Source organism: Embiotoca jacksoni, unplaced genomic scaffold (genome assembly GCF_022577435.1).
Source record: "Embiotoca jacksoni isolate LCO1_2020_lvr unplaced genomic scaffold, fEmbJac1.0.p SCAF_7, whole genome shotgun sequence".
NCBI lineage: Eukaryota > Metazoa > Chordata > Actinopteri > Embiotocidae > Embiotoca > Embiotoca jacksoni.
Window position 1 is genome coordinate 7,918,451 of NW_027185425.1, and position 21,803 is coordinate 7,940,253.

A 21,803-nucleotide genomic window follows, 5' to 3' on the forward strand; every position below is an offset into this window, starting at 1 on the left:
GTGTGTGTGTGTGCGTGCGTACTGGTGTGCGTGTGTGTGTGTGTGTGTGTGTGTGTGTGTGTGTGTGTGTGTGTGTGTGTGTGTGTGTGTGTGTGATGGTGGCGATGAGTCGAGGATGAAAGAGGCGAGTTGTTATTTCTGGACATCGTGTCATCTCTGCGAATGGTCTGTTTGGTGAATAAGAGAAGAGGCAACACACACACGCACGCACACACACACACACACACACACACACACGTACACACACACATATTTGCGCAAACACACAAACATAGTATACAGTACAAACACACACACAGGTTATGTAAGCTTTTCTACTTGGCAGGCCCAACAAACACAAACATAAGCAGGTAGCTGGAGGAGCTTTACGTGACATCCATCAGCGTTAGTGAACTATTTCACAACACCATGATATTTACCCACTTATCATCCTGTGCTCTCATATGATTACAGTCACAGTAATAGAAGCGGACGGCTGAAACATGGGCATGAAGGAAAACTGGATTAAAATGAATCGAAGGCGATAAAAATGACCGCCTGCTACAATGTCAATTAAAATATCGAGGACATGATGTTTGACATATAATCGACTAAATGATCCATGAAGGTCAGTTTCAATTAACTTTTAGATATATAGAAATAATCGTGAAGCAGGGAGGCAACCGAGAATCACTCATTAGTTTTCTGACTAATTTATGAATTTATCATTCAGGTGCCATTTTTAAAACACTTCTTTTGTTAGATGTAAAATCTATCACAAAATTTTGAACAAGTTATCCGAGCAAATTTTGAAGCAGAATTTTTCTGCTTTTTTAAAGTGAATATTTGCTCATCTTGTCGATCTTCATGATTACCTTTGGGTTTTGACTGTTGGTTTGAAAAAAAAAAATCGGCAATTTGAAGCTTATGAAAATCTCCGGTGCTGGAAGATTGTGACATTTATCATTACTCTCTGATATTTCACTGAGAAAAACGCGATTAACTGTTTTAGAAGAAAATTTGAATATTAATCAATCATTTAAAAAAAAAAAAAGATGTATCGGCAGATTCAACATTTACCGTAACGGCTGTTGATTATTTCCTTTTTGCACAATTCCGTTGATTTCCTCTGATCTGATCACGTGTCCGTTTGAGTGACACTTCAAATCAGTGCAGCAAATGCACCATGACTCCAAGAGCTCAGATTCTGCCTGCTTATTTTCTGTTTTCCTTTTCGCTCCGTGTTCATTTACCTTCTAGTAGCAAAATAGAAATCTAATATGAAGACATGGCATATTTGCTTTTTTACTGAAAAGGGAAATGTTCCTGTAAGTCCCTTTTTCTCTGCCAACAGCCAAACCTTTCTGGGTAGCTCAGTTTAGAAACATTTATCACAATGGCACCGCCAGACCCGAAGAGTAAATGGAAAGAAGCGTAAAACAAACAAATTCTCCTCAGCCACACTGCATATCATCAGGTATTTCTATACAAGGCAAACTTTCAAACAATGCCACGTTCAGTGGAAATAGTTATTATCAACAAGGTTGGGTGATATAGTTTTAGCGCCGTCAGACATGGACCTTTCACTGTTTGTCTTTTAAACAACATTTAAATAAGCATGTCTATTTATTTTATCCAATGACTTGTTTTCCTGAATCACGCTCCCTCTTCCTCCAATCCCAACAGAGATAGTTAGCACATCTCCTAAAAAACAAACTAAAAATCAACAATCTCACATTATTTTGAACCAGAGAGCCAGACGACTGGAGGATCCCCAAACGGTATCTCAGCTTTGTTTTACGACCAACATCTTTACTTTTAATCTGTTACGTCAATAAACTTTATCCACTAATATCAATAAACTGTATTACTTGACCAAGCGGTGTGTTTTCTTTTACTTCTCCCCCGGTCTGTCAGTGTGTTCGTGCATACTGTCCCAGGGTTTGGAGAGACTGCGAGGATTTCAAGTTTGACCACATCCATAAATATTGAAACAAGTTTGCCTTTCTTCAAATCTCAGAATACTGTTTAAATATTGACATGGTGCGATCGCGGGGGAAAGAAGCATCCCATACCTGTACTCACACACACATATATATATATATATATATATATATATGCACATATATGCATGCTTAAAGACACACACACACACACACACACACACACTTGTGCCGTCCAGCTGTTCTCTGAGCGGTCTCTGTTCACACAGGGCTAGTCCTGGAAAAATTAATTGCAAAGTTAAACCTGCATGAAGCTCTCCTCAGTCACATGTGCAAGCTCACTGCTACACGAGCGTATACCAGCACATGTGTACTACATAAGAGACACACAGTGTCAGACTCCCCCTCCCCCACCCCCAAAAAATAACTAAAATCGAGAGTAAAAACATCACTGCAGTAAGTTTGAATAGAGCTCTCACTCTTCATTTCTCAGATGAATGTGTGTGTGTCTATTTATGAAAGAGTTTCAGAAATTTCTGCACTGCAAATGAAGTTCTTATGCACGCGTGTGTGCGTGCGTGTGTGTGTGTGTGTGTGTGTGTGTGTTATGCTGCTCGTCTCCTGCCAACAGCAACAGCTCAGTAGCCAGTGAGCAGGAAGAGAGAGGTTCATTAAAAACCCAAATACAGCACTTACATAACCAACAGTTCTGTTCATCCCAGAACCCCCTGTGCTGCAAACACACTCCTCCTTCATCCCCATCTTCTTCTCCCTCCCACGCCCGCTGGCAGAGCCCACCCATCATCCTCTTTTCCTCCCATAGCAACAGCTCATCTCGGCTCTCCTCCCTTGTTCCCAGACCAACACACTGCCTCACTCCTCCGTCTCCCCTCTCCTTTATCTGCTCCCTTGGTCCCTGCCACCTCCTCCTCACTCTCATCAAATAGTTCCGTCTCTTACTCCCACGTCATCCGAGCTTCACTTCAAACTTTACTTTACATACAGCAGGACTACGAACCAGGAATATTAACTAGAGTTTGAACAAGAAACTTTTTGTTTTACTTTCACTACTGAGAGCAAAAATGACACGCTACTCCCCAAACGTCTTTTTTAGTCTGAGGAAAATGCCTTCAGCTCTTTCAGAGGCGGAGTTTCATACAGGGATTTAGCTTCCACAAGCCCTCGTAAATGACTTGCATAGTAAGGATAAACCGAGCGGAAAGTGCAGTAAGTGTGTGAACACAGCAGATGGCATCACAGATTAAGGATTTGGGCAGTGTCAGTAATTGTCTGGGATACCTCTACCCCAGAAACGACTCCGTCTTTATTTTCCTCCGTCGGATTAGAGACCGCCACATGTCTCGCCCCCCCCCCCCCACGTCTGACAACTAACACCCTGTTTAATATTGGAGATCCCGGCGAGCGGTCATCTCTCACACAGTAAGAGCGCCCACCTGTGGGCTAAAGTCAGGCTGAAAATGAGCCACACAAGCATCACTTCTCATTTAAATTGGAGGTTCTCAACCATTGTACTGTGGCCCGGTTAACAGGGCCTTTGAAACATTTCCAACCAGGCCAAAAGAAGGTGAAATGATTAAGCAAATATGTGTATTCATAGAACTTTAAAAAGGTTACTGTAGTCTACTTGTCTCGTTATAGGTTAGGTTAGGTTAGGTAGGTAGTTACTTTATTAATCCCCGAGGGGAATTTTTTTTCCGCTACAGCAGCATACAGAAGCAATAAGATAATAAATATACTTGAATGTGGCACAGCCTGTATGTGCAGGGTTTTCGCTCATGATTCCCATCATGCCCTGCAACAATCTTTTAACTTTCTGCAACTTTTCCATCATCACCATCTAACAGTGCATGAAATTCTATAAGCCTCGCGCACCTTAGTGCTTCGCCTGCATTTTTTTTAATGTGCTAGGCAACCACAATAAAATACAGACCAAATGAAGTTCAGTTTCGGTTTGTTTATGCTTGCTCTCTCTCTCTCTCTCTCTCTCCCCTAATTGCCACCATTTCTGTCCATCATGGTTTCTTTGTGTTTTGTGGGGGTGCCTGAACCAAAACATACAAAATATGTGAGCGTGCGTGTGCATGCGTGTGCAGACGGAGCATGGACAACCATTCTGCTACACAGCAAAATAGTCTCAATACAAATGACCAACAAGGCAACAAAATATGTGAGGAAGCCCCGATTTAAATCAAAGTGAAGCAAATTAAATACAGAAATAAATGATGAACAGAGCAACGAACTTTTATTGCAGCCCAACCAAGCCTGGTAGCATTAACATTTATACAGAGATTATCCAAACAGCATTACAAATAGAAAATATAGACACTTTGACACTTATATTTACACACAGTTTAAACATACACAGGCTCTCAGATACTCAAACATGGAGTCAAAAATGTATAGGAGAGAAATCGCAGTGGAAGTGGCTGTGAATCTCTCGAGGACTGTCGTACTCAATTTTGACACAAGGGGGCACTGGAGAGCTTTCTGGAGAGGTAGAGCTGATCTGCGCCGCCAAGAGGGATGAGACCTTGGTTGGAGTGTTCTCCGCTCTGAGGCAAGACGGCCGCAGAGTTGACACAGGCGGGAGGAGGGTGGCGGTGTGTGCATGGGTGTGTGATGAACGCTGGGAGTTGGCATACGAGGGCCCGTGGTCCCCCCGGGGGAAGAATGACGGGAGAGGCAGGCTGGAGGTAGAGGGAGTCTGGTGGTCTCGAGCTGATCCCAAGCTGGCAGGGTATGTAGAAGGGCACTGGGCACGCTGGTGCACGGCTGGCTGATTGTACATGTTACCCCATGGGTAAGACTGGTACGCTGTGATCCCACCTGGGTGGAGACACATGCAGGTCCAAACAGACGTGTGACAAGCTTCATTAGAGGTCGTTTACACCTCAAACGGTCCTCTTCCTGTCGTGTCTGTAAATCCCTCCCTCAACTGCATACCTGTTGGTTCTTATTTTCTCTACCACACCATGACTACTGCTTTCTCTCTCTCTCATCCCTCATCTCTCATTGAGCCCAGGGACTCCTGCAGCTCCTCCCCTATGCCTTCGTACAATGCAGCCGACATCCAGCCTCCGCCAATCACCACTTCTACACCGTTACACCAGGGCATCCTGGTGAACAAGACCCATACCATGTAATTGGAACTCTGGATGCTTCATATTGGCCAGGGACCAAATTACTTTCAGATTCTGGGTCAACTTTGAATGAATTGTGCAGCATTTTTATTACCAACTACAACATTTTTGCACTTTGCCCATGTCTGACTGGCTTCTCCTGCAAAAGAGTGGTGACTAAGGCTCGTGGGTATAAATGTTATATTACAAGACTGAAAATATGTTCCATTAAAAAGAAAGCTGCTGTCAGTAGAATTTCTTATTGAATCGGTTTAGATTTTCGGTTTACTTAAGCGTGACGTAGATGTATAGTTGTGACTGTCCATTTTATGTTTCATGTTTTTTGTGTAAATCTGCGACTAGTGTGTTCTTTTATCTGTAAACAAATCTAATTTTCATCCCAATGACTGCAGGGCAGTATGGTGGTGCAGTGGTTAGCACTGTCGCCTCACAGCAGGACGGCTTCCTCCCACAGTTCAGACTTAAGCATGTTGGGCTAATTGGTGATTCTGAATTGCCCGTAGGTGTAACTGTGAGCATGAAGTGTTGTCTGTTTCTGTCTGTCTCTCTGTGTTGGTCCTGTGACGGACTGCTGACCTGTCCAGGGTGTACCAATGGCAGCTGGGATAGTTTCCAACCCCCTTCATAACCCGTTCAGGATAAAGCGGGTATAGATAATGGATGGTGACTCACCATGATGACCAGTCGACTGCAGCAGGATCTGTCCGGCGTTCTGGGACTGGAAGTAGGCATGGCCGCCGGTGGAGTAGGTCACCACACCAGTCGAGTTTCCTCCAGGGCCAAAGGTCAGGTAGGAGGTAGGGTTGGAATCTGGAGGGTTGGGGGTGAGGTAGGGGGAGGGGGTAAGGTAGGCCATGCGGGCCAGAGATGCTTGAGGCTGATGCTGAGGCTGGCTGGTGGGGTAAGAGGTCTGGAGCTGGTAAGAGAGAGTGTTGTTCTGCTGGCTGGAGCTCAGGTAGTCGAGCTTCTCCGGAAAGTCAAAGAGTGAGCTGAGGGCAACACAAAGAGGAATTTAGTCATAAACACATTAATAGATGTTTAGTGCGAGATAGAAGAGTTGCCTTGATGGTCATTAACTCTTAATCTGTTGATACTTCCAAATATTTGTCCAGTGCATCTGTACGGTTTTTTTTTTAAATATTTTTTTTTATCACTTTCTTAACAATATTTAAGAGTAAAGCCAAGCAGCAAGCACAACTATAATAATTTCACCTGCCGGAGGGAAATCCTGCCATGAAGGTAGATTTGATTATTCATTCACATAACTGCCTCTATTCCAATAAAATGGAGGTAAATGCTTTTTGCGCTGAAGTGTTGAACATTTAAAAGCGACACTACATAAGACCGAATGTCTGATTTACTCCACACAACGCACTGTAAACTATTTTTAAAAGAACTATTACTTTTGTAGAAAGCGGTTTCAATAAAAACATGTTTTTGTAATTTGGGTAAACTGATCCTTCAAGTCTCTTAACAGCAGGACCGGGAAATGTATAGATATCTGTTGTTTGTTTTTATATTGTCTTGCAATCTGGCTTTCTTTTAGTGCCGTGACACATGACTGTAGTTAAACATAAAACTTCGCACAAAGCAATTACTAACCGAGATGTCTCCCAGCATGATTTCTGAAATATGCCAGAGAACGAGCTGGAACTGAGTTGCTAGTACTACAGGCGCTCTGTGAGCCATCATTATATCAGTATTAAACAGGATCCCTCTCTGCCTGCTCCCTGTCCTGCTGTCAGCTCTCGTACTCGTCCGTGTTGAACCGTCCTCAAGTATTCATGTCAGAGTTTGCTGTGAGCTGAGCTGACCTGGTGTCAGTCGCCAGAGACTGGGTGTCACGATGGGCCAAGGTGGAGCCACCGTCCAGAGCATCCAGGAAGAGAGGCGGGGTGTGAGCCGGAGTGCTGAGGAGAGGCGTGTGGGGGTTGGTGGCGTTGTAGGTCGTTGTGAAAAGGGGGAGACTGACTCGCCGCAGTGGGGGAGGGCTCTGCATGGGGCGGGGGTGCAACTCTGCCAAACCCCCCTGAGATGAAAGCTGGTGCTGGCCCACATCTCTCACCCTGCTTTGACCTTGGAGATAAAGCAGATTAACCACTGAGATTAGAGCGATACTGCAGTTCATTCTTTGGGGTAATTTTACTGTCTCAACATAGAGAATAAAAGGTCCACTGAGCTTGAACCGAGGAAACTCAATTCATGGATTTCTATGGCAACAAACCTCTTCTGTGGAGAAATGCACTACAGACAGACGGTTTGTACCGCTTTAAACTGCAAGTTAATGTCCATAAATTAAATTCACTATTAACAATAAGAATATTTTGCTAAAGCTTACTGCACCATCATCTTTACTCTACGAACACAGTGTCTCTCATTGAAATCAAGCAGTCTGAATATGACTTGAGGCTTTGTACACAACGACATACCAACAAGGCCTTTTACCAGAGACGGCACAGCCATTAGATACAATAATTGTCCGTTTATTTCATACTTTTTTTGTGCAAAACATTTTTTTTAACGCTACGCTTATGAGCGAATGTTGTGAAACCTGTAGCTATCGAGAGTATTGCATTGTTCTGCTTCTTCACTATCCACACACACACAAAAAGTTGCGCTACAGTAGTTTGAGCTCATTTCTTAGTTAAACTTAATTTGACCAAAAAAAATTATGCACATTAACCTAATGCATTATGAGCAGTGAGTTAAAAAAAAAAAAAAAAAAATACTGTGCACATAGTTGGACACCTGGGCTGTTGAGGCTGGCCAGAAGGTTGCTGTAGGACGGTGATATCGGAGTGGGCAGGGTGGGGAAAGAAGGCACCGCAGGGGTGACCTGGGGCAGCTTGGTAGCAAAGTGACCAGGAAAAGTAGAAGCCCCCTTACTGAAAAAAAAAATGAGGAAACATAATCAAGGATAACTTGTACAACAAAAGTGAGCTCAAAAAGGACGAACATATGGAGACAATACTGTAATACCTGCTGGATGCCAGTGTGAGGAGGGGAGGATTTATCTGGCGATGTGGGCTGCTGCCACTGTATTCAGCTCTACTCTGTCTGTGTTCAACCTTTTCTGTGATGGAGTGTACTTTCCTCCACTTAGCCCTGCGGTTCTGAAACCAGACCTGCAACACAGGACGCATGCAGAGGGAGACAATAAAATGGATATCAAGAACAATGGCTAAGGATGGTGGTGAGAAAGAGGAAGTTGCTTTAGACAGGATGAGGGAGGAGGTGAGAAAAAGCAGTCAATGCTAACAGAAAGGAAGAGAAAACTTGCGTTTGTTGGTTTATTCTTCGATCCAAGTAGATCACCAAAGAAATGATAACTTCAGTAAATAATTTCTCAGAAGATCTAAAGACGACAGTCTAACCATAATTCTCTGAGGCGTGACACCAACAGAAGCAGCAATGACTTTCCTCTTCTCAGCGTCAGGATAGTGATCCTCCTGGAACAGGGACTCCAAATGCTCCAACTGATCTGCACATGAAAAAACACACACACACACAAATTATTTGCACAGCAGTCAGAACTGAAACAAACATGGACCAATCAATGTTTTCCTCACCTGTGCTGTAGAGTGTCCGGGTTTTCTTCTTCGGTGGAGGCTGCAGGAGGCGACTGTTCACGGTCTCTAACCCGGGCAGCAGAGAGTAGCTGAGGGCCTGGTCGGCCCGGCCCCTGGTGCTGTAGCGGATGGAGCGTCGGGTGGAGTAGACCTGGGTTATCTCCATCTGCCATGAGACAAACAAACAGTACCTCTGTGCTCATTACCAATATGAAAATGTTACCTTGAGCCCTGGATAATTCCACTATAGGCACTTTTCTGTATTGCTGGACATGAAACGGACAAAGAAATGAACAATTAGAAGAATCATTCCCTGCAGGCTGCAGCCCTCCACTCTAAACCTTTCAATGTCACATATTAAGAGGCACATTAACAACACTGGTAATTAATTACTTGGTCCGTGAAGTCCTGAAGCCAAAAAAAAAAAAAATCACTAATGCATTGCTTTCTTTGCTGAAACATTCAACTGTGCACGTCTCTATTTATCTCAGCGGTGTTTTGGCGGACAACAACGCTGCTGGCTTTTAACTTTCACCTCAGTTTTTGACATTCTCTAAAATTATATTTCGCTTTGAAGAAATGTAATTATTGACACTTCACAATGATAAAAATCAATAGTTTAAAAAGGACAACGCAGTAAATACAATATTTAATTGAATTTTACTGAGGATACTTTGTCTGACAGACAGTCAAAACCCCAAGGTACAACATTCCCCCTGATTTAAGTCAAGAAGCAGCAGCAACTACAACACAATTAGCACCTTGTGGATTTATGTCTCCGCCTCCCAGTCAAGTTGCAGTTTACATTCATGTCTGTCCAGATCGATGTCAAGACTTCGAGGGAATCCTCGCGCTTACATGCTTGACCAAATTTCCCCACTGTGGGATTAATAAAATCTAAATCTAATCTAATCATCTAAATCTTGTCCAATAAATCTGATCCTGACAGAACACATCGAGTTGTAGTCATGACAGTAGACAATGCTTCAAATGTGGACGGTGCAGCAAAGAAGCCGCAAGTTCGAAAACGTAGATGTTTTACAAACATCGTCGACCCGACAGCGCAGACGATCTGTACGATCGCCACAGTTTCAAGGTGGACACTAAAGATTAGCGTCACAGTATCTGACACCACGTGAAATACGGTCAATCTCTCCAGAGTTGTGTTCATTGTTCTTTGTGTTCACAAGAATAGGACGGATGTGAGGTTACAGTGACACTGACTTTTGACCCCTAAATCTAATCAGTTCATCTTTAATGGGATTGATGGACAACCTCAGGAGCACAATGCCAGCCTTGAGGCATAATAATGATTACACAAAACTGATTTTCACATTTTCTCCTGACATCGTGTTACAGTGAGGAAACATTATTTGATGTGCTTGTTGCAATGCTTCAATGAAGCTGTATAACACTTACATCACACACTGAGACTAATATTCAAATGCAGGATGCCATTTTCACAGCTGCATCATTAATAATGCAGAGGGTTGTAGGTGTACATCATTTCATACACATCAGACTGCATATAAACACAGCAAATGAGTTATTGTTTGAAACCTGTTGCAAAAGTGTCTGCTGCGCTGAAGAACCCGAACATTTAAAATGCACGTAACTCTCATCTTGAAAAACAAAGTTAGCAAAGACCTGAGAGCTGCATGGATTTTGTGTTTAAAATTGAGCAGCAGACATGAAACGGATGGAATGATGAAATTGAATATTTGACTCGGCCGGCGCGCGGGATAATACAGGTGGTAAAAACTCTCTGGAGAACTCGCTTTTAAGAGGAAATAAAAGGAAAACACGCATTTAGTTCTGTTCAGAGATGCTCAGGTGTGATTAAGTGAACAAATCAGTGGTCTCTGCTCACCTCCAGAGGCGGGGGGCCCTGCTGGGGGACACTGGGAGGTGGAAGAGAGCTGTGGGGCCGTTTTGTCCCCTGTGGTTGAGGAGGCAGAGGTTGGATGGGGACTGAGGGCTGTGAGGAGTAGAGCAGAGGAAGGGGAACCGGGGGACAATACAGCCCCGTCTCTCCTATACTCAGGTAGGCTGGATCGGACAGGTCAGCGCTGTTCATCAGGCCAACGGAGGGCTCCGACAGGACCGAGCATTCCTCTGAGCGCATCGCTGGCACCTCCTTTATCTGGCCGTCCTTTCCCTCCTCAGACCTCTCGCCAACATCCTTCGCTCCTCGCCGGTTTCTCACCTGCTCACTTTGCTTCTTACCTCGCCTCTTCCTACTCTTCTTCTGCTCGAAACTTTTTGTTACTTTACCGTCTTGCTTATCAGCGACGGTTTCCTTGGTTCTCCGGATGTCGCCGTCTTCCATCTGCACCTCCCGTGCCTCCTCCGCCTGCAGCCTGCTCTCAGGCTTCACCTGCTCCTCCTCTTCTCCCTCTGTTGCCATCAGTTCCTTCTCTGACACAACAACTTTCTTCTCTTTCTTATCCTCCCCCTCCCGCTCTTCTCGCTCTGTCGCCTCTCCTGCCTCTTCATCCTCCTTCAGACTAAACACTTCCTCCTCTCTTTCCCTCCTCCTCCTGCTGCTTATCTTTCCGTGGTTGTTCTTTGTTTCCAAATCCGCCAGCTCCTCACACAGAAGGCTTGGACAGTCTGCAACACAGTGAAGCGAGAGTTTTATTGTTTTGGTATTTTTACTTTCGTCTGGGTCGTGCAGGCTCTGGACGGATTTAATCAGGATGAAATGTGTTCACTTATCTGTGCTTTATATCTGGAAAGTGTTTTCTTTGAAGTTTGACTTCAGCGTCTTAATTTGTATTTATTCATATTGTGGCTCTGTAGACACAAATCAATTAATAACGAGTCTCCCTCCTCATCATAACTATCCCATGCTGATGTCTTCAACAGAAGTTTTGGTTTAGGCCACTTTGACCAAGGCTGCAGGTCCTGTAGGACACTGCAATAATGTCATCTGTACTTGACATTAACACTTGGTGGGTATATTATAAACCATTTTCCAGCATCTTCAGACTACATATTCTTAGAATTTCCCTTGGAAATCCTTTGGATTAAATCCATGAATATAGTTAAACATAAGAGTCCAGTATTTCCAAACTAGACTTATATTACTGGCGGTGATTAAGATGCAACAAATGTTTTTTTTTTATTTTTGCTATCTAACATTTCATAAAATTTTTGGTCAATAAAATGGCAGAAATAGGGAAATGTGCCAAAATTAAGATTTTACAAATTTATTTTTTTGTTCAATCAGTTATACACTATAAAATGATTAGTTTACCATCATGAAAAGAATACGTCATAGTCCGTCCATCACCCCACCAAGTCATCTGTCACTACAAAGATACAAACGTGAAGCTCATTACCCTGATTGTACCATGTCCACCTATCAATGACAGGCCATTTACAATCCTATTAAAAATGTCAGTTATTCAAATAAATGCAATTAACGTTTTGCCAACTAACCGCTTAATCAACTAATCATTTAAATTGACCATGACGGGTCTGAATGTAAATAACAAGTTCATAGGAAATAGTTAAAATTATTTAGAAAGGGCAACAAAATACTAACAAAACGTTTGAGAGTTCATCGAGTGCTCTGTACGTCTTAAATCCCTCCGGCTCCACACCTCTTCAATACAAGGCATATTTTATTCCCCGTCATCTGTCTTTATATCTGCGAATTTCATTTAGTCAGATATTGAGTTGAAGCCCCGGCAGGACATAAATATTGATTATATTTCATCCGATGAAGTGCCTATATTGCAAGAAATAACTTGGATCCAGTTGCAAGACTTATTCCCTTCACACTTCAGGAGTCACGTGGTGACCTTGAGGTTGAACCAAACCCGATAAGACGTCATCCTCACGAGGAGCTGCAGCCTGCAGTGACTTAATTAGTGTCCCAGGTGTGCAAGCTCCTCGTGCCACCTCACCTTACCGTTAATTAACTTCAAACGGCTAGCTGCTGCTAACCTAGCAAATCTGCCCCCCCCCCCCTCTTACAGACCCCCACCACCTCCACCTCCAAATACCGGGTCGTGAATGTTAATAAGCGTGTTTTAAATTGTCTCCGCGGAGCCGAGCAGCCCGGGGAGCTGCAACTCTTAGGAAACACCCGAGAACTTCCAATTAGAAGTCCTTCAAAGTTTTCAAAAATGATTAAAAAAAAAAAGAAGTTGGCGATGCCCGGCCCTTGTTCGGCAGCTGAAAACGCTAAAACAAGCCAATAAACCAATAAAACAATCAAGGGACCTTACCAAAATCTTCAGCCGAACCACAGACTTCATCCATAGCGACTCAGGCCAACTCAAAAACCAATAAACGTGTGCTAATAATCAATTACACCGCGTGGGCTCAACGGCGTGTATGGCTCGCGGGCTGCAGGTTAATGAGGTTGATTGATTGATTACCTCTGAGGAGTGGGACGGAGAATTATCACGTGAAGGGTGAAAGTGAAGCAGCCAATCAGCAGAGACTCAAGAAGAGATCCAATGAAAACCTGATAACAAAATGAAAACTTTCACATTATTACATTACATTTCATTTAGCTGACGCTTTTATCAAAAGCGACTTACAATAAGTGCATTTCAACCATGAGGGTACAAAACCCAGAACAACAAGAGTCAAGAAAATACAATTTCCTCATTTGATTGCTACCCTCTATCTCGATCTTGATCTTCATGGTTGTTTACTTTCTGTATACATGTGATTTAAAAAAAAAGAAAAAAATCTAAAATCTGTTTTAAAAACCTATAAAGAGAAATGTGTCTTGAAAAGGATATAAAGCCAAAAGAAGGTAACACATATATAGGCTCCCTCACATTATACAATAATGATGGGGGACTGATATGTGTAGTAGCCTATTTATGGTGCTATCAAATATTCAATCAACCCAGTTCTGTCTGTCTAGAGTTTTGTTGAAAGGGCAGAAGTTGTCGTTGGTCGACCGAAAGCCACAACTTCCTGCATCTGTTACAAATTAAAATCCCTGTAGCATTTCATTCACGTTCCAACTGTTTACCGCTAGGTTTTGGACAAGTCGTATTACTCTAATAATTGAAATTTGTCCCCTTGATTAAATAACTTTATGTTGTGAACATCAGAAATATTTCCTAGTATCTCTTAATTACTGTAGAAATTGTAATACTGAAGGATTTTCTGATACACATGCCACCATATGAATAAGGGGAGTACTTGTGAGGATACATAATATATATTTATTTCCCTTTCAAGCAGTGGTGAATCATATTACCATAAAACTACCTCAAAATACTGGGAAACTGAAGAAAGAGCTTTTGACTGAAGCATATAACCCCTTAAAAAGAAATGTCTGGTTGCAACCCGTTGTCACCAGTTTTAAGGGTCAAATCTGAACTATCTCGGGCCTCCTTGTGGTGCTCCAGACTTCCAGACTGGGCACAATAGGTTGCGGATAAACAGTGCTGATCCTTTGAACTTCTTATTCTTGAAAGGTCTAAAATGGGCTAAAAGTCGTTGTAAAGTAAGAGGCACATGCCACAGCTGAAAAAATGTCATGTTAAAATTAGGGTTCTGATTCAGTTCGTCTTCGCTGCAGTTGTTCCTGTCTTACCCACCAGATGGGGCACTGAATGGACCACAGGCACATCAACCTGCTTCAATCACTTGAACTCCACCGTTCAGCTTTTGCTCTACTGTTCCACCCCTCCGTGACAGAGGAGGCTCATATACACTCAGCCTCTGTATGGAGGCACATTTCCACATCAGCAGCCCCCGAACCTAGGCCAGGACAGCTTGTCAGCTTGTCTGCATACAGGGATGGCCTGTTGCAATCCCACCACTCCTCCACGTCAGGTGACCTTGGTCTCATATGGTCCCTCAATAAGAATGCAAACTGAAGACATGGAATAATTTCCTTTCTTGTGTGCTCACAAAAAAATGTCAGTGCACAGTAAATGTGCATGTTTTTGTGATGAACTATGAACGATGACATCTGTCTGTTTCTCCCTGGAGGGTTTACAGAGTTACACGAGTGTAAACAGAGTGTTAAAAGGCTGAGATCATATATATACTGAATGGCATATATATATTTGTATATATATATAGCTCGGTCAGATGTAGTATCAAGGAGAACAGGGCTGTGTGTAATGTCAGTGGGTCAGTAATGGTATGTAGGCCAAGCTAATGTTGGTGTGTGACGACATAGAGAGAGACTTTGTGTCTGCACACAAGTACATTTAAATGTAGGTTCCTAAAATATATTTTATCCACTGTTTCCAGTGCTTCACTGCTCAGTCCTGAGTGGACTCATAAACAAAACCTCAGGTTTGAGCAATCCAGCATCACAGGCAAGAGAGGGGGAGTTGAGTCCCAGTGAAGGGTAAGAATTTAAAGGAGCATTCCACCCACATTAGAAAAACATACTTTCTTCGTAACCTCATCAGTCGATGTAGATAGTTTTGGTTATGAGCCTCTAAGTTTCGACATGGTTTTAAGATTTCTTCCACTACCGCAGTGAAATAAGTAGAATTTAATTTGTATCGCTCACAGCATAGAAGAAAAATTACATTTAAATAATTCAACAACAGCATGTCTTTCCAGCAACAGCGTCCTGGTGGATAATCCACAGACCACAGTGACAACAGTCTTCACTGGAACTACTCCCCATCAAGAGAAGTTGTAATGTTGATAGTCAGTTTCTGGACTAGAAAGAGTAAACAGAACACTACAGACAATTAGATGCGGTTGTTTTGGAACGTATTATACAATTTCTGTGAGAACTACAAATTATTTTAAGGTATAAGCAGAAATGCCAGAGAGAGAAGTCTCACAACCTTCGCATATAAAAAATGCATGACCACATGCCACTAGAGGCTCGTCTGAACCCATGTTTTTTGTAATTTGAGCAAAGTTAGTAACGTCACATTTATCCATGTAGAAATTTTACAAACTGCCGCTTTACTAAAAGGGTGAAGTGAGTACTATTAATAAAGTCAAAGCACTTAAACATTACTCCAGTAGACTCGGGATCAGCTTTGTCAACAACCGCAAGTTAAAGTAAATAAATACAGTACATCTTATGAAGGCTTTTTTAAGTAGCAGTGATAGTGGATACTTTGATTTTATAGCAGCACATGCTCCCTCTCTACAGTTCTCTGGTGCTCTCCTGACTTTCCTGATTTTTATTTTAAGATTTTTTTAAATAAAATATTTATGATAACAGAATCATTTATTATGTAATTTCTGCCATAATAAAAATGTATCCTTCGATTATCTGTGCTTCCCCATTCTTTAGCCGGATTGCAAGAAGTGCAGTCTGTCCTCACTGACAGTGGTGGAGTAGACACAACATATAGGCAGGGAAGCCTTCACTCTCACACTCACACCCATACAGACAATTTAACCTAAACTGAACGTCTGTGAGGGGAAACCGGAGTGTGATGGAAATCGCCGTCCCATCGATCCGGTGCAGAGAGACCTAATTAATGAGACAGGGAGACCCGATGATGAATGAAAATTCATTCACAAAGAGGAGGAAACTCACACGGTCACAGGGAGAACGTGCAAACTGAAAGAGCACCGCTGACTCATCCGATTCAGCCCCTGGACCTTGTTGCAGTGGGGCGGATTACAAAGTCATTGATTACAGTACTTCGTTAAGGAAAAGGAGAATAGCTGATTGTGGGATGCGCATAAAGAGTGTTTGTGTATGAAAAAAAAAAAGACACATTAGTGCATTAACAAGCAAGGCCGGATTACCTTGACCCCTCGAGGCTCCAAAATTCCCAGGTTCATTGCATGTTAATTAGTTTTAGTCAGTTGATTAATAGTGCGGTTGTGAAAGAATTAGCACAAGGGAAATATAAACTGCAAGGGTAGTGGTTGGTATCCGAGTCGCTGCGGAAATATAAAACTACAAAACAATGAACTTCAAGGTTTTAGCTAATACTCTTTATTTACTGAAAGTGACACGAGAAGACGGCAGCTTTGCATAAAACCTAGAAACACGGCAGAAAAAGATCACCTGGCTCGGTTTAAAGGTGACAAAGTCCCCCTTCCCGCACCTCTAAAAGCTCCACCTGGCCTAAGGAAATAGTCCAGCACTTAATTCACTTTTTGTACATAATAATGAAACAAACTGTGGCCTTTAGATGTGTAGGTGGGCAGACCTTTTTTTTTTTTTTTTTTACCTTTGGATAAAGTAAGGTTCGCTCTTTCCCCATTTACAGTGTTGTGCTAAGATAAAAGGCCTGTAGCTTCATATATATATTGTGGGGGAGAGATTAACTGTGTGTGCCAATACCCACACTACCAAAATATACAGTATGCCAGAAAACAATTTAGTGGGTCCCAATAGAAAGGCAGGATGAAATACCAGGATGTCCAACTACATCTGGTTGTATTTTACGGTATGCGGGTCAGGTTGCAATTAGCAAAAGAAAGAACAAAAAGAAAAAGAATAAAAGAGGCCTTAAAAGGAAGCGTACTCGCTCAAAATCACATCCTTTTTCCTTTCACTTCAAATGTCGTGCTTCGGATCGTGACGGACGTGACCAGGAGGGACAAAGTTCAAGACGTTGTTTGTATGACTCGGTAGAATGTCCCCAACTGTATTCGTACTACGTGCAACAGTACGTACTTTGTAAGAGTAGCTGCAGTATTACTAAAAGTAAAAAGAAAAAAAGTGTGCGATTTGGAACGTAGCTTAAATGTCCCCGACAAGACGTAGACCGAGTCTATCATGTGTTCTTGAGAGCAGACTGGAAACCAACAGAATAATGGAAAATTAAGTCTTGATTCATCAATTTGAACCCCCCCCCCCCCCAAAAAAAAAAAAAAAACAACAACAAAGAAGACACAGTTACCCAATCAGGTTTTTTATTTGGAACAGAGTGGCAGATTAGTGACAGGGCGGTGGCGTGGAGGATCCGCCTCCTCTCGCTCACTCAGCCAATGACAGAAACTCAGCCTTAAAAAAATGCAAATGTATAAAAACAGGAATGGGAACAGCAAACATAGAGTAGTGTAGCCTCCACTGGGCTTCACACACACACACACACACACACACACACACACACACACACTCGCTCACACATGCATACCTAGACACACACACACATACAAATTGACCCTCTTCCTCACACACACACACACATCTTATTTGGCTACGCAGGCTTCGATGGGTACAAACGCACATGTTTACACTTCGACAGTCACTTTAGAAAAGACAGAACGTGTTAAGCTCATTCCTGCCTGTGAGAAAGTGGCGCTTCGTCTGTCCATCTGTCCTGCGGCGGCAGAGACAGACAGGTAGACAAGTCAGACAGACAGTGAAAAGACACAGTCAGTGTGTGTGATAGCCACTGTAAGGGACGAGCTGCCCCACATTCAGCAGTGAACAGACTAAACACACGCAGACACACACACAAACACAAACACACACACACACACACACACACACGTCGACAGGCTAGTCAGTGTACACAAGAGTCTGCTGTGAAATACCAAGCTGAAGCACTCATGCATACACACACATACAGGTGGCAGGTTTAGATGAGGTGTAGAGACACACACACACACACACACACACACACACACATACATCTTCTCACACAGGTGAGGGGGAGCAGGTGACTAAACACACAGAAGTGGAAGAGGTGTGTTACCCGTCTGTGGAAGAGCGTGAGAACTGCTGGAGTAGGTAAACACACACTCGACCACAGTACATTCCAGCTTTAACTCACCCCTCTTCTCGATCAAACTCACCACACGGACGAGAACACGCGCAGGCGTCCACACACACACACACACACACATACCCAGACGAGTATAGTTTTGACTCCCATGCATTTTTGTTCTACAGTACTGAGTATAATAGAAGCTACTAGCCCAGTCGCACTGGTGTGGTTATTGTTACAATCTCTTAGATAGAAGCACAGCCCTCCTGTCGCCTCACATTCCCCTCCCCCTCCCCCCCCAAAAAACATCCGACAGCAGATTAAAGTTGGCCTCACAAACACTAATTCTTTTAACCGCAACTTTAAATGTTGTGATTTACAGCGAATTAGTGCACGTGGGGCCAACGTCCTGCGCGGACTTCTTGGTTTTCATTAAAAGGCCCCCCACGCTTCCCAGAGGCCCCGCCCATCCCCGAACAGAGAGCCAATGATGGTAGAAAAAGAAAGTGAGGCATGCAAAGGGTGTGCGTGTGTGGCAGGGGTCGGATGAAATGATGACTGAACATGTAGTTGTGCTTTTACACAAACAGACCAAACTTTAAACCAACCGGCAACTGATCGATAACTAATCAATAACATATTGAAACCACCTGATCTCTCTCAAATCACAAGTGATGACTGTCACAATGATGATGATGACGACGATGATGATGGTGACGACGATAGGTTTGATATGTGTTTGAATGATATGATTTACAGTATATTTAAAGTCGGTTGTTCAAATGCGCAGCAAGTTTGATGTCTGCAGCTGTGTGTGTGTGTATGTGCGCGTGTGTGTGTGTGCGTGCATGTGACAAGAGCACAGCTCATCTAAAGTGATGACAGATGTGATGAATAAAAACTCTTCATGACCATGCAGATGGTTAGTGACGCCAAAAAGGATACGCTGATATTTACATATAAACTTTTTTTTTTTTTTTAAACTGCTAAATACACATCCTCCTGTTTAAGTATTATTATTATTATTATTATTATTATTACGGCATTATTATTATTATTATTATTCACCATCCAGCCCAAAACATTGATATATTATTGATTATTATTACTATCCATAACTAGTCTTTGTACAGCTTAGAGGAGCAGAGGGGCCGCCGGCTCGGTGCGACCAGTGTTTCCCACAGCGGCTCCTTGACGTTGTAAAACACGCCGAGGGTTGAGCACCGTTTTCCGGTTGGCCGAGCACAGAGGGAGAGGTCAGCCCCACCTTCAATCAGATACCAGCGTGCGCGCGCGCGCGTGTGTGTGTGTGTGTGTGTGTGTGTGTGTGTGTGTTGGTGTGCGTGAGCACGTGTTCATGTGGCTGCATGTATGTGCGTTGGTGTGTCTTTGAGCACCAGAGGGTTGGAAGGCACAAAAGAGACCTTTCCTCTCACCTTTGACCCTGAGCTCTGTGCGGCCAACCATACGCTCGGTGTGTTTCGATGGGGGCGAGGGGGAGAGGCGAGCCCTCCTCTCTCCTCTCCTCTCCTCTCCTCTCCTCTCCTCTCCTCTCCTCTCCTCTCCTCTCCTCTCCCTCTCCTCTCCTCTCCTAAGCCTTTTCATTCGCTCCGTTAAAAACCGAAGAGGAACTCTTTTTGTGCCGGAAAACACAGGTTCAGAGCACGTGTTTTGTTTTTTGTTTTTTTTACAAAATAATCATATCATTACATACAGAACAAGAGAATCTGTAGAATATTAATAACAACATTTACTTTAAAAACATCTTGTGTGTACGTGTTATTTTTTTTTCAGAATATATTTGGGGGGGAGGGGGGAGGGGTTCTGTTTTTTTTGTGGTTTTTTTTGTCCTCTTTTTTTTTTTTTTCATTTTCATTGAAAAGAAAGTTTCAAGTCCGCAGAGAGAAAGGCGCTCTCAATTGTTTTGGAGACGAGAGGAGAGAGGGATGAGGAGAGGCAGATGAGGGGGAAGCAACAAAGAAGAGGGGAGAGGAGGGGGGGGGGTGCGGGGGGCACAGGGTGGGGGGGCAAGGGTTCAGAGTATCTTTCTCTCGCTCGCTCTTTCTCTCTCTCTCTCCCTCGGTGTGCGGTGCGTCTCTCCGGCGAACGAGTGCCGTGTTACGCGTAAAACTCCTCCTGCTTGTCTGGTTTCTGGTAGGTGACGGTGGCCTGTTTGGGTTCCTCCAGCGTGTAGCTGCCCTCATCCTTCTTCTTCATCCTGTACACCAGCAGCATCACCAGGAAGGCGGCGAACAAGGCGCCCACCACGCCCCCCACGATCACCGCTGGAGCGAGAGAGGGAGGAAAGGGAGCGTTGGTCACTTCGTATTTTCCGCAAAAGGAGACGCAACGAACGCCCTGCCTGGAACACGGGAGCGCCGTCGGAGCCTCCGTTGCGTCCCCGCAGCCGACTACGACACGACGCTCTAGGAAACACTTCTTAGTCTGAACGCAGAGCAAATCTACCACCGTTTCACTGTCACTTTGCTGCTAAGTGAAGACTGATGAGGCTGAACGTGCCCAACGTACATTCTGTGCTGAATTGCAGCCCTGCAGCGCTGCGTCGCAGTTACAAACCCGACGGGGCCGTCGCAACCGGTCCGCCGCAGCTGCATTTTTTTTTGTGTTTTTTTTTTTCTTCCCCCACCTTTTATCTGCTCACATCACTAATGAACTCTCGCTGCGTGCGACAGATTACTTGCGCGTTTATCAAAACGGTCAGATACGCCCTCGTTAGAGTAATCGGATTCGATGCCAAAGCAGAAAAAAAAAAAAAAAAATGACGGTTATTTTCCAAAATGTTTAAAAGAGCCCCGTTTCCATCCACAGCGTGGGGACTGTTTGTTTTGTTTATCCCAACGCCGCCGAGCGATTTAAGATAACACGCGCTGCAACGGCATTCACTTGTTGCACCGTTTTCTTTTTTTTGGTAATTAAAAAGATCAGTGTACATTTACCATCTCTGATTTTACTGCACTTGTGAAATATTATTTGTACATTTCACATTTTCATCACAAAGACATGATGAGCCGTTTGTCCTCGAATCCAGAACGTCAAATCATTTTTAATTTCACCGACTAAAAAAAAAAAAAACAGAAAGTTTTGGCACGCATATTAATGTTCCCCTCGGGATGAACTGTAACGACTTCGGTGACTTTACATTTTCTCTAGCATCATCATCAAGTCAGAAATTAGTTTCGGGCCAAGAATTCCCATCAGCCTCGGCGGTACTCAGCAGAGTTCGACTCTAATTAACTAATGTTAGCACGCTAGCACGCTAAACTAAGACTACACCTGCTAAACATCAACATTTGGCATTAAGGCATTTAGCACGCTTTTGTTAGCATTTAGCTTGAAGCACCACTATGCCAAAGAGCAGCCGCAGAGAGTCCACCGTGGCTGTAGACTCTATATTGAGGCACCACCACGTTACTGTGAAGCACAGTATAGGTTTTAGAGGTGAAAGGCAGAACTACAAAAAAAAAAAAAATGTAAAGGACCCAATAAATATAT

General features: G+C 43.4%; 2 protein-coding genes across 2 annotated transcripts in view; both read right to left on the minus strand.

Annotated features, from left to right (window-relative positions):
* Positions 1-4,168: 4,168 nt before the first annotated feature.
* nobox (NOBOX oogenesis homeobox) lies at positions 4,169-19,895 on the minus strand. Its single transcript, XM_069176487.1, has 9 exons — positions 19,727-19,895; positions 10,523-11,265; positions 8,653-8,818; positions 8,458-8,564; positions 8,063-8,208; positions 7,832-7,968; positions 6,898-7,159; positions 5,756-6,072; positions 4,169-4,769 (listed from the first exon to the last, which is right to left on the minus strand). The coding sequence occupies exons 1-9, from the start codon at positions 19,893-19,895 to the stop codon at positions 4,333-4,335; spliced, it is 2,484 nt and encodes an 827-aa protein (XP_069032588.1). The 3' UTR covers positions 4,169-4,332.
* Positions 17,469-21,803, minus strand: part of sdc3 (syndecan 3) — a 39,311-nt gene continuing 34,976 nt past the window's right edge. The window contains exon 5 of the mRNA XM_069175815.1: positions 17,469-20,575. Coding sequence (XP_069031916.1) covers positions 20,409-20,575 — 167 coding nt within the window. The 3' untranslated portion in view covers positions 17,469-20,408. The remainder of the gene's footprint in view (positions 20,576-21,803) is intronic.